The sequence below is a fragment of the Cariama cristata genome, unplaced genomic scaffold (genome assembly GCF_000690535.1).
Source record: "Cariama cristata isolate BGI_N322 unplaced genomic scaffold, ASM69053v1 scaffold9167, whole genome shotgun sequence".
Classification (NCBI taxonomy): domain Eukaryota; kingdom Metazoa; phylum Chordata; class Aves; order Cariamiformes; family Cariamidae; genus Cariama; species Cariama cristata.
Genome location: NW_009626041.1, coordinates 23036 through 36204, shown reverse-complemented (window position 1 = coordinate 36204; position 13169 = coordinate 23036). Strand labels below are relative to the sequence as shown.

The 13169-nt window shown below is 37.7% G+C and overlaps 1 protein-coding gene across 1 annotated transcript in view; it reads right to left on the bottom strand.

The window, feature by feature from the left end:
• Positions 1-13169, bottom strand: part of CNTN1 (contactin 1) — an 81523-nt gene that overhangs the window by 48103 nt on the left and 20251 nt on the right. The window contains 3 exon segments of the mRNA XM_009703860.1: positions 9372-9547; positions 12193-12320; positions 12814-12964. Of these exon segments, the coding sequence (XP_009702162.1) occupies positions 9372-9547; positions 12193-12320; positions 12814-12964 (455 nt within the window).

The window sequence follows — 13169 nt, the reverse complement described above, 5'->3', positions numbered from 1 at the left end:
CTCATTTATATGACAGCTGTTGAAAGTGTCCTGTGTTTCCTGAGGAGCTGCTGCTCCTTACCGGACATGAAGAAACCAGACATCTTAGTAAATGTGTTTTTACAAGCCAACATCTCCCTTTTACTTTTTGAAGTCCATATCTGAACATTAAATTTAGTCAAGAATTCTTTCATAAACAGCAGTCAGGTGATTTTTCTTCACCATTACTTGCTTTTTTATGCACATTTGTAGGATGACATGTCATGGAGTTCTACTAACAGAGCAGGATACTGTTTGGGTCTTCCTTTACAAGCCTAAAGCAGTACGAACATTTTCATTGCAGAGAGGCTACAGTCACAGCCTAAATAAAGATGCACCAAAGAGATACTAAAAGGCAGCGACTGTGAAGAAACAATAACGTTCAACACGTGCCACAGCTCCTTAGATGAAGGACCACCCCTGTTCTGCGCAGCGGGGTTGGCGATGGACAGGATGATGATCATCACCACAGACCCTAATCCTTCCGCAACACTCTCCGTCAATGCTAGACTATTGGGAAAATATACAGCTATGTTTTCAGATGGCTATAAGGTCCACTATCTGCTGCTACCTGTGGTTGTACAGCTAGGCAAACTGAAGAAAGTAGTTTTGTCCTACGACACTTCAATGAACCTGCTGAATAACTAAATGGGCACCTGTAAAACAAGGAGTAGAACAGAGACCACTATATACACCAAAGCTACTCTTAATGAAAAACAGATTTTATGTTAAGACATTTATACAAATGTTTAAAAATATCACACTTGGAATATTTTGCTTATCTATCCTGCATTTTATTCCAGAAGAAGATTACTAGGTTAAATCACAGGGTTATACATGTGTTAGTCCTAAAGGTATTTCAGAAAAAACCCAGTCTCTCCAAAATATATCTGCTTGCTTTCATGGAAGTCAAAATGTTACAAAAGATTAACAGATGGATTTATACCACACTAAGACGAAAGGGACAACATTCAGATTTTCTAATTCACTGCAGATTGTTCAGAAGTACAATTTTTAAAAAAAAAACCCAAACACTGAGATAACTCACTGCAATCCTAAAACCTTCAAATGCACAAACAAAAGGAAATCAGATGCAAAATGGTATGTCAAAAAGAAATTGCTAAATACTTAGGTGTAAGAACTAGTGCTAATATAATGGAAGGTTCTAGGGAACAACAAAGACCTTTAATACAGTCGCAAATATTAGGGGCTTTCATCAGTGTCTCTGCATTTAGACATTCTGAAGAAATGAAATAAAGCTATGCCATCCAGTTTATGTTTCCCAGTTGAAAAAGACGGGGGAAAAAAACTAAGGTTTAATCTTTTCCAAATGTTCTGAAACTACAGTACAGAGTCTATATTTAGGGGAGATTAAAATAGCCAGATAAAACTATCCTTTCCCTTTCCAAACTCCATGGAGGATTTTGGATGCCAGCTTCAAATTCTCCTGGCAGGAAATTTCAGCACAAACTGAGATCTGTTAACACCAATTTTTTTTGGTCCAACGTAAGAATTCACATCTTGAAGAAATTACTGAGGTAAACCGGTAATTGGATAAAATGAGAATCAAGCACAGATGAAAGAAACTGCTTAATTCTGGCTAGCAATACTTCAGCTGATTGCCTCATAGGGTCAGAGAGAAATGGAGGTTACACTGTACCTTTTCAATTTTTGAGTGACACAAGGGCTGTTAGCAATGATCAGATTAGTTGGATCAGTCAACAATCCAATATTCTTGATATATTTCTGACCATTTCTCTTTTAGTTATTATTAAACTATGACCACGTATATATATATCTCTCTCTTTTTTTTTTCCCACACTTTTCACTCAGGACTAGTATACAGGGCTTTTAATTTAAGGTGCCAAAATGCATGCAGGATACAGAGGTGAGGTGAGTCTGGGAGAGAGGCATTTCTGTGCGTGTGCTCTCCCAGTTTATTCATGAGAAGTCCAGGGGATTGCCTTCGAGGACAGCATCCTTTGAAAATCTGTGGGGATTACTGCATGAGTAAACACTGGTTGGCTGACTGACTCGCCACATGTAAGCCTTTTTTGTCTACAGTGGGCTAAGCATTGCTGTCAATGGCTTTCAGGAAGAAAAAATCAGTGGGAGTGTCAGTACTTCTGTGGGAGCAGAGAGGGCCACTACCTGCTCCTCTGCCCTCCAAAAAAGTACAACAAAGAAGCTGCAGAAGTTCAAACTCCTTCAGTTTTCAGTTCCTGTTGTTGTTGTGGTTTTTTTTCATTTTGTTCTTACTGGTTTTGGTTTTAATAAAAGAGACAAACAGTTCTCTATTTGAGTGCTGTGTATAAACCTTTAGTTTATTAACACTAAATGTTATCCTAGAAAGAACCACACCGCCTGTGAATCTCTGATCATTGCTTGCACTTTGATCTGCAAATAAACATAAGCAAAGGTTGAGCAAAGCAGTAAGGTTTAGAAAAACTGCATAAACTTAGAATTCTCATAATCATATTATTACTTCAATAACAAATGATTACAAATTCTTAATAGTCTTAGTACTCATTAATTCCTATATTGGCACTTTAATTAAAATACTTTTTTATATTTATTAATGATGTGCCCATATACTTGCTCTAACATTAATTTCCCTTATGGGAACATGATCTTAAAAACTAAATGATGAAAAACAGATGGGAAAATGTAACATAGTTTGAAAATCAACAGCCCATAGATATGGTATTGTATCTCGTTGGTTCAGAAGTTCTCCAGGAGCACGGTTTTATGTAGTTGGTGATGAAGCTTTCCATACCTCAGAAGACGCCTAAGCTTTTGGTGGTAAAAGAAGAGCTTACAAAGCAAATAAAGAGCATGGGCATCAGCAAATTCTGTCCACAAATTAGATATGAGTGCACTGTATGTCTTCATTCAAAAACCTCAGCTTGGCTAAGTTTAAAAATGCCTGCCTTAACTCAGAGAAAACTGAATCACAGACTGGAAATAGTGATAGCAGTACTCAGGGATGTTCCAAGGGTATCTGTGGTTCACCACTCAGTTATTTACCAAGTTTCAAGCAAAGACTTTCATCATACAAGCCCTATATTTATGCTTTAATAGTGATGTCAAAAATAGCATTGTGTGACCTATTTCTGAGATTCACTGTTCCCTTTTGACTATCACCTTTGCCAGCGCACTAATTACTGAAAGTCATCAGAATGTGCCCCTGTATGATCAAAAATCATTTACAGGAATCTAGTCTTTTGACTGAAAGCAGTATCTGCTTCTGTTGGGACCTCAGAGACATTAAAGCAGCTTACGTCAGTATGAAACTAACAAGCCCTTTGTAATAATAAAACTAACTTGGCAGAAATAAAAGAATCTGGTAAGCAGAGACAGAGTAATTTTTTTTTAAATTCAGGTTCAAAAAACAGACATCTGAGCTTCAGAGGTGTCTAATACACAGTAGGGGTAAGATGATAAGAGCATCAATAAGAAGTAATGTGGAAAGGATGGGATTATTAGTGATGAGATCAGCTTTTCCAAAGCTAGCAATAATTTAAAACACCACTTTCTATTACCTGTACCCATAATTATTAACTCTAAATGAGTTCACGTGAATTGTTTTGCTCCTGCCAGTAAAGGATCTGCTATGTGGTAGCTACAAGTAGAACAGATAACCCAACAGCTGTTGACAAATGTTAGTGTAAATGTGATTATAGCTGTTTTCCTGATACTGAGATCAGAGAGGACATGGGGACAACACCGCCAGTGCTGCTCTATTGTCTCAATCCTATTCACAGGAGAGCTTATCTCACTTTATTTTATAAGCCATGGCTGGCATGAAAGTTACAGGTAAATAAAAAACCCAGCAGGATAATGATCACAGAGCTGTACCCACTAAAGAATCTCTTCCTCCAGCAAACTATATTTATTTGTAAAGGAAGTACAGTGCTAATTCTACTCCTGAAATGTGGACTGGGAAATATTTCCAACAAAATACTATTCTTCTCTGTTCAGCACACCGCTGAGAATGCCTGAGGACACTGTGTTTTGTACCAGCATACCTGTGGTAATATGCCCTGTTACTTCAGTTCCAACAGCAGAAAAAGCCTAGGTACTTGTTCACTTGTACTCACGGCTCACAACGTTACAGCTGATGATGAAAATTCACAATACACCGCAAACTACGTTTCTCTGAGTGGTGCTCACACCTGGCTTTCTCAGCTCCTGCTACTTAATTAGGGACGGTACATGGATTTTGGTAGTTTCTGAAGTCTCACAAGCACATAAAGTTAGAGTCAACTGATTTGCAGTGTGTTTTTTTTAATTCTAGCACAGAAGTTGGCATATCTTGATCATCAAAACAGAGTAAATTTCTTTGTGCTGGAAACAGCACGGTGGATTAATAACAGGTTTCCTCAAAGGTTTCTGTGAGAGCTAACTGCTTGTTGGCTTCACCCTCAGCACTATGTCTCCTGCTTTTCTTCCCCTCCTTGCTCTTAACCATTCAATCCATCCATCTCATTCCAGGCTCACTATGTTACTATTAGGTCCTTGCCTCAAAATTTTACCCCAAACCTAGCCAAAATATGTGTCTTCCAACTCACTCATGTCTGAAGCGTCTCCCTAATACATCAAGGAACTGAAAGTAATGTATTGAGACAGTGCCTTCAGAGAGACCTGGGACTCTTTTTCAGAAAAAAACCAGTAGCTGAGTTGATTTGGTTGGCCATGCTTCATGAACAATCACCTGCCCTCTCAATACATTCAACAAACTGTACTGAATGAGCTCACTACAACTCTGTCTCCCAGGTTTTGTTCCAATCCACATACAGCCTCTTCTTCCTCTTCTTCCTTGTCAGTAATTGAGCCTTCCTCTCTAAACATTTTTCTCCAGTTCTTCAGTTCTCCTCCTGAACTTTCTATTCGTTTCCTGTCAAGTAGCTGCAGCTAGACTCCACACTCTGCAAAGAGGATTACCAGGAAAAGCAGTGAAGAAAAATTAAAATAAAAATCTTTGAATCTTTTCTGCCACAGAAAACTGTGGAATGTGCAGGGAGAGATTTATACAATAAAATTGAGTATCTAGTCAGTAATCTGTTGAAGCGGAAACATCCAGGAAAACATCTTTGTCTACAATGTCCAGCCAAGGAACTCCAAATTACAGTAATTTACAAAAACCAAGCAGGTATTAAGGTGTACTCCTCTAATCGGATTTTTATAGTCCAACTTATTCTCTGCGGTTTACAAAACCATCAATTTTGGCGAACTTTCCTTTTTGGCAAACACTCCCTCCAAACTAGAATTCACCTCACCTATTTTAGACATTTGTAGTGTGGATTTTGGTATCTGAACTAACCACCTTTAACAGTTAAAGTGAAGAAATAAGGCTTTCCATGTGTGTTTTACTTTAATGTAAAGTAATAGTCTGACCATGCATCTCCAGAATATCATGAATGTGGTCCTAGAAGACTGCAAAGCTTTCTGTACTTTAGAGGGGGATCAAGTCAGAGGAATAATGTTTGCATAAGGAAAAAAAAAGCTTTTGAGAATACAGTGAAGTCTACACTATTGCAGGTTAACTGCATGACAGATGCAGGGACACCAGAGATAGTTATGCAGAGACAACTTGGATTCAGAAGTGACTTCAAAGCTGAATAAATCCTGAGTTATGAGCCCTGCAAGCTCTGTGCTGAACATGCTTGGCTGCCTTTGTGCCACACCTCTGAATCTATGAAGACTGGAGAGCACACTGCAAAGGCTTGACTTCAGAGTCACTGTGGATTCAGTAGGTCTCAATTCCTGCTCCATAGCAGTCATGACAGTGAAGTGTGTCAGCACCATCTTGAACAATGCTCCTCATTCTGTGAGAGCTTTTCAGTTGGGTGCAATGCTATACAACGCCCAGCATCAGTAAAGACATTTGTTTTGGTCTGTGAACTCCTGGGGAAAGATTCCCTACCAACTCTGTAAAAAATGAAATCCATCATGAAAATGAAATGATTTATCAATCCTCAGTGTTAAAATTCCTATTTTGATGGAAATTAGAAAGAACAAAGCATAAAGTTCCATGATATACTTTCTAAAATGACCCCATTCTTGCTGGTACCAAGCATTGGTCCAACACCTTAACTCCTTATTTCAAACACTGGAGTTTCTGCTTGTGGTGAAAGGTGTTGATACCCATTAGACAACTAACTGTGCACCAGCATATAAATGTATTGGCTGAGCAAAATACTCCTGTCATCTGCTTTCAACACTCAATACCATCTTTGATAAACTTCATTTAACTATATTTTTTTACAGAAGTATATTAAACCATCACAGAATCACACAATAGTTGAATACTGAGTTTTAGTACTAATGCAATGCAAATTAGTTTTGCCTTCAGCAATGATGGAGATACCAAAGTTTCCATTTCAAGAAAGAGGACTTATGTCGGTATTTACAGGAATTTCATTAGCATCCATTAGGTGTATGTGACAACAATATTAGTGTTATTTTGAGAACTGAAATTCTATGGCTGTATCAAAGGAAATTATGTCACAGACAGCATGCATCACATATCCAGTAATTTTAATATTCATGATGGAATATTTTTTTCTTTTATGTTTTTGAAGGGTTGGGTGGCAACATGGGACTCCACTGCTTCAAGCCCAGCAGTTAGGGCTGCTGCTGTCAAATGCATGACAGCTCACCCCTTTGCATCGGAGAAAGCCTGAGCAAACCTGCCACCCAGGGACTTGAGCTTAAAACTGCCAGAGACGGAAGCGGTAGGCAGGAGAAAATCCCTTTGCTCGCACGGGAAGGAGAAAAACCCTTAATGCAAGAATAGGATAATAAATGAATGAAACAGAAATATTGAAAGTGCATATTCCCTTCACTTCATCCTATATAAACCTCTGTATTGGATTTGTTGAACTTGTTAAAAATTCTCCATTTGTTATTAAGTGCTGAATTGGCAAATAACTACAAATCGCAGTTCCAGACTTGGAATGCAGTCCTACTGTCCTCTCTGTCCTGGGTGAGGAAGACTGAACTGCCTGTGGAAGAGGAACAGTATTATCTGCACTTGCTTTGCATTTGAAAGCCCAGAAATAAGGCTTGGGAATGCAAAACAAGAAGCTGCCCCTGCTAAAATAATTTCTACCAGTACTGATCAAGTACAAAAGGAACACAACAAACCAAGAAATACCCTTCAGGAAGATGGTGTTTCAGGCTGACAAATAAATTAATTGATGTTTGGATGTAACCTACTTAACTGTCTAAGTGAATTAAGTATTAGTCACTTTTCAGCTACTTCTGCATCCTATGGAGTATCCATCTCCATGATCTATTGAAGAGGAAATCTTCCAGCACAAGATTCAACACTCACATGAAGTGAACCACCTTTTTCTGTCTCTCTGCAGACCATAGAAGGTGTGTAGAGACCAAGCTAGCCTAGCAAACCTAGGCTAATTTTGTTTTAGAATCAAGCACTTCAATAAAGTGTCTAAAATATTGTGGAGTTAATCAGAATTTGGGATCAGGAGATCCAGGACCACTGGCTATTTGGAAGATGAAACAGGCATCTGAGAACCTAAATATTGACTCAATCTTCAGAGGATTACACCTTACACACTTGCTGAGGCCCTTATTTGGCCCCAGATTTGTTCACCTGAAGTGATTTGCTAGAAAGGGCCCTAAAATTGGGATTACATTTTAGAATTAATCTCCTCTAAAAGAAAAACATCCAATTTCCTTCTATTTTCATTATTAAGAGGAAAACACGAAAGTGTATGTCATATAAAACCTTTTGTTCAACACATGACCAACAGATGGAGAAAGTTCAGGTTCCTTTCTCTTGCATTACACGGTCTTGCATTACAAAGTCCTCTAGTAAAGGCATTTTTACCTTGCTTCCACACCAAAACCACTGATTCATCAACACTTCCAGCCTGATTTTCTGTTTCATGGAACACAATTTCTTTGTGTGACTTCCGTCAGGCAGCTAAAAGCAATGAACTAAATAAAATTTGACAAAAAGACTGGTTTTATTTACATGCAGGAAATGTTTTGAAAGATGCCAGTGTACTAATGAAGATCTACATATTTTGTAATTCCTGAGGCAACACAAAATACACTGCAAACTGCTTAGTACCCTGCTGCTGAGTTTGGACATAGACTTTCAGGAGATTTAACGCAGAAAGGGCTTTATGTCTTTAGGTTTCAATGTTTTTCAGCTGATCTTAGCATACTTCTGCTGGCTTGTTGGAGAAGGACTTGTTCTCTCACTGAAAGAAAGCAGTGTGACTTAGGGATGTTTACAAGTCAGCAAACGAGCAGGCTGAGGCAACTCTGACTCCTCAAAGGACTGATGTGTTCCAAATCAGACTAAAATAGTTATGGTTGAAACATCTTCTGGATGTAAACAGATATTGAAACAGATATCTGGATCTGGAGATAAACAGATATTGAAAAAGAAGGAGAGAAAAAGAATCTCATGGTCCACAGAAAATCAAGCAATATTGCCAGCCTAGGAGAAAGACTCTGCAGGAGGCACTGTTATGTAGTACATCATTTTGAACATGCAGCTGAAACTGAACATGGCCCCTGGCGTTCCCGGACACTATAGGTACCATTAGCAACCTTTTCTCTCCACATCCGCAGTTCCTCTTGCCAGCACAAAAAAAAAAAGTATCTAAATTTGAGGATTTTTGTATCATTTAAACCCAGAACAAAAGAATAAATATATACAGGTGGGTAACCACTCTGAGGCTGTTGTTGAATATCAGGTAAGTCAGCATGTGATTAGACATAAAGAGAAAGATTTCTAATCAAGGTATTAATTTTGAATAAGTCTGATAGAAGACTGTAAAATGATTACCATACAAGCAAACACGAAAGATCTGTGATTCCTCTTTCTAGATGCCAAAACAAGTGTCTTTGTATTAACTTGTTTAGCCTTCACACAAACTCTTCTTGCTCAGTGTTTACAGCCTGTTTGACTCCTACCCACTGTCTGGCCCGGTCTTGTGCCAAATTCCAGAAATGTCGAGAGAAAAACATGGGTAAGTAAAAGTGTATGCATATGCGCACTTTTTTGAGATAATTTGCACCTTGTTTACGATCAGGCTACCTACTTACCAGCTACATTCACTATTAATCACAGTGGGATTTAACTGAGGGACCAAAATTCTCATGTCAATTTAGATATCTGATTTCAGGTATCTACCTGCAAGTGTCCACATGTCTGTAAGGTGTCTAAACTGTAATTTTATTTTATGTTCTTAGCCTACGCATCTTTCTAGACCTGAACCAACACAGAAAAAGGAAAACAGAAAAGGCAGCTATTCACAATAAAGAAAACTAGGCTTTCACACATTAAATAAGGAACTAGAGTATCTTACCATAACATTCCTTTCATAATGTTCGTGCTCTTTCTCAAAATCTATTATAAAGCCATTTAGAGACCAGATAAATGTCAGGTCTAATGTGGGATCATGGGATGCAATGCATTGCATGGTAGCATTCTCTCCAACGGTGACATCAACATTCAACGGAGCTAAAGTAATCCTTGTAGCTTCTGTGAAGTTAATGGCAAACATGGAAAATTCCAATAAATAAATGCTTATCCAAATGTAAACTCAGCTCCATAACTGTTTGATTATACATTAAACTGCTCCCTCAAACTCTAGTTTACATGTTGGTCGTGCACCTACATTTCAAAGGACCAAACTAAAGAGAACAAAGGAAATCTTTTACAACTGAAAAGCCTAACTTCTACTTAGTTGTCCCTTGAAAATGGCTGTTTCAGTCTCTGAATCACATTACTGACTATTTAAAGCTATTTTTATTCATTGACTATATCTCAGGTAGAAAGAATCTTACGTGACTTGTGTTGCATTTCTTGTTTTAATTATAATATTTCTTACATTTTATAACCTGTCTCTTTAACAAATGGGAAGTTCTACTCAGTTGTCAGGATGAGTCAGATTTCCATTAGAGCACTGCAGGGACTGAGATCGTAATTTATCTACTGAGAAACAATATAACAAATGCATAATAAACTATGCAAATAGCTACATGTGGAAAGGAAGAGAAAATAATACAACGAAAGGAAGAAAGCTGTATATCCCCCAGCAATGTCTCTTATTATTACAGAAACAAAAAAAAAGGCAGATATCTCATGATACTTGATAGAGCTCTTGGTACTTGCATCAAACTGATACGGCAAATTAGCAAGACTGTTCTGGAAGGGACTCACTGGATCACTGAGATCTGTTCTTTTTCTTTCAATCATTATCATAAAACAAAAAGCCACAGAGTCTCTTCCTTATGCCATGACATATAATCTCTTTCCCAGCAATATGAGAATGGGAGTAGGGTACCAAAACATGGAAGACAATGGCCATAAGAAAAGAGCTATTGCTACTAGTTGAGACCTAGATTCAAGCATGCTCCACGGAGGACACTACATCCCACCATACACAGAACAGCAAAAAAGCCTTAATAAATCCAACATTTCTTCTCAGTCTGCCTTGGAGAGAAACCTTCCCCCATATCGTACTCTAGTAAGCTAAAACCTGCTTAATACTGAGACTGTGAGGATGGCACAACTACTGGCTTTTGCAGAATGAAGCATCACATAGTGCATTGGAGCAACCTGTTAGCATCTGGTCTCTAAAGTCTTAGCTATGAACACGTGCTTAGGATACCTGCTCCATTGTAGTGTTGTGCCTGTGTGTTCAGCATTTGGTTCTACCATCAGTGATTTTCTGAATATTTATATAAAGTACTCTACCAGTCTAAGCAGCTGCTGAAAGACTGGTCCAGTGGCAGTGAACAAACAGTGTGTGGGAAAAACCGTAAGACTCTGCAGAGCCTGTCAGCTTCAGATTTAACTTTTTAATTTCCTGTAGTCATGCACAATGTCTGAGAAGTTTTATGGGCCACACAATGTGCTTGGGAATACCATTTTCAAAGTATCCTTTGTTAACCCTCATCATTGTCCACAATGTGAAAATAATTTTGAAATATGTCATCTGAGCCTTCTGTTTCTTCTGTGATGCAAGGGAGATGTCTTAATCTTTTGGTTTTCCTTTTTAGATGAATCAGAGTAGAATTCTCCAAAATTTTAAAATCCTTTATTCCTAGTTTATAAGGTTTATAAACATATGGTTTAAGTGTTTCAATGTGCGAATTTAATATGCAAATGTTCTTCCTGATTTTAGAAGGTATGATATAGCTATTGAGGGGCTGGATATTTATTTACATAACCTTTCAAAATAATTAAACGCCTGAGGGTAATATTAAGACATATAAAGACATATAAAACTGCAGAAGATGATAAAAAGTAACTGCAAACATTAAACAAATCTGATTAATCAAATTAAAGTCTTATTTGGCACAATAAATTCGGTATAAATCAGCCAGAAAAATGCTTTCATATGATTTGATGATACAGATTAATTCTTACATTAGTACATCAATATTGTGGCATTGAGCTGTCACACCCAGCATGATTTCTGGAACAGACATTAAAAAACGTATTTGATAAATGACTCTTCTGCTATCAGTGATACTTGATAGACATAGCTGTTCATGAACATCACCCTTCCTGTCTGTATTCTATAGCAATTTATTTATTTGACATCAGATTTCAAATACACAATTAAGGATATCCCTACTCAATCAGAAAATACTAATACCCATAAAGGAAGGGAATTTAGCAGTGCAATCATATGGCTATTTGCCCTCGCCTCATCAATTTAATGTGTGTTTCTTTAACTGCAATGCTCTCTCAAACCTGCTTACCCCCCCCCCCCCCCCAAAAAAAAACACAAACCAAAAAAAACCTAAGGAAGGTCAGTAAGAGTCCCAGTTCTCTCTTTGAGTCATGGTCCCAGAATCATACCGTAGCCTGAGCGCTAAGCTACCAAATTGAATGAATGCATTAAAATGTGTCAATTTAATGGATCGGATTTAATAATCTCTTATGGAAAAATCAACCCTTAAAATTGAGATACAGTCTCAGAACTGGTGCAAACATACCTGGTTCCTACTGAGCAATATGCTTTAAAGGCATCAATTCATTGTTTAATGAGCAATTAAATTAGAAAGAAAAGATATAAAATGGCTTGCAAAAGTAGTGCAATACTGGAACAAAAATTAGTGATTTTGAATTAAGGGATTCTACCTGAAACAAAGTAGTGCAATTTAGAGGTTTACCTGTCATTTCTAGAACACCAGTGCTATTAGCTTTTCCTCGGTTATTTTCTGCAAAACAGGTGTAGCGACCTTCATCCAGCTTTGTGATATTGATAATTTCCAGGCTTCCGTCATCCCAGATACGTATGCTATTGAAAGTGCAAAACATACATCAAGAGAAATTAAGTTTTACATTAGACAGCAATACTTTCAGTAGAATTGTAGTAAGTGAAAGAACAAACCACAAACACCTCTTGGAAGCTCACATCTAACTCCTGCATTTATAAACACTCCTTTAGTAAAAAATATTTATATAGACTCTGGCATGATTAGATGCTTCACATTGCGGGAGCAAGAGATTGTACTTTCATTCACCTGTAGTCATCCAAATATTTTTCTTACTGTTTTGCGATACAATTCAATTCTGAAATGTGAACAGCACCAAACAGATTGGTTAAAGTTGAATATCCTGCTAGCTATTTGGATCCACACTGCTGGTAACATTTTGGCATAGTGTATTCCTGAAATTACACATTCTCCTGCCCCTGAAGTCTGCAAAAGCGAGAACTAGCTGACAGGATAAATAGAAACATAAGGCAGCATTTTTAAGACTCACAGTGTCCGCTAACAGTCAATACTAACCGGCTCCCATTTACAAGCAATTCTGTTCCCTTGCTCCAGGAGAATTTTGGCTTAGGAGCAGCTTTAGGCTTGCATTCAATGATTACACGGCCCCCTTTAGCTGCTAGGATTTTCTTCTTCATAGGGTTCAGTTCAAAAGTAGGAGGTGAAGCTGAAAGCAAAAATTAACACGAGTATTGCTGTTAGCAATTTTTCTGCAAAATACAATTTGTTTGCAACATGAAGTAAATGATAGGACTATTGAATTGTTTACAAATGTCCGTTATTCAGACCAGTGAGAAAAATATTAATGATACAGAGATGTGTTGAGAAGTAGATGGTGATCTCAAAGAAACAGGAGAAATCATTATGTAGTT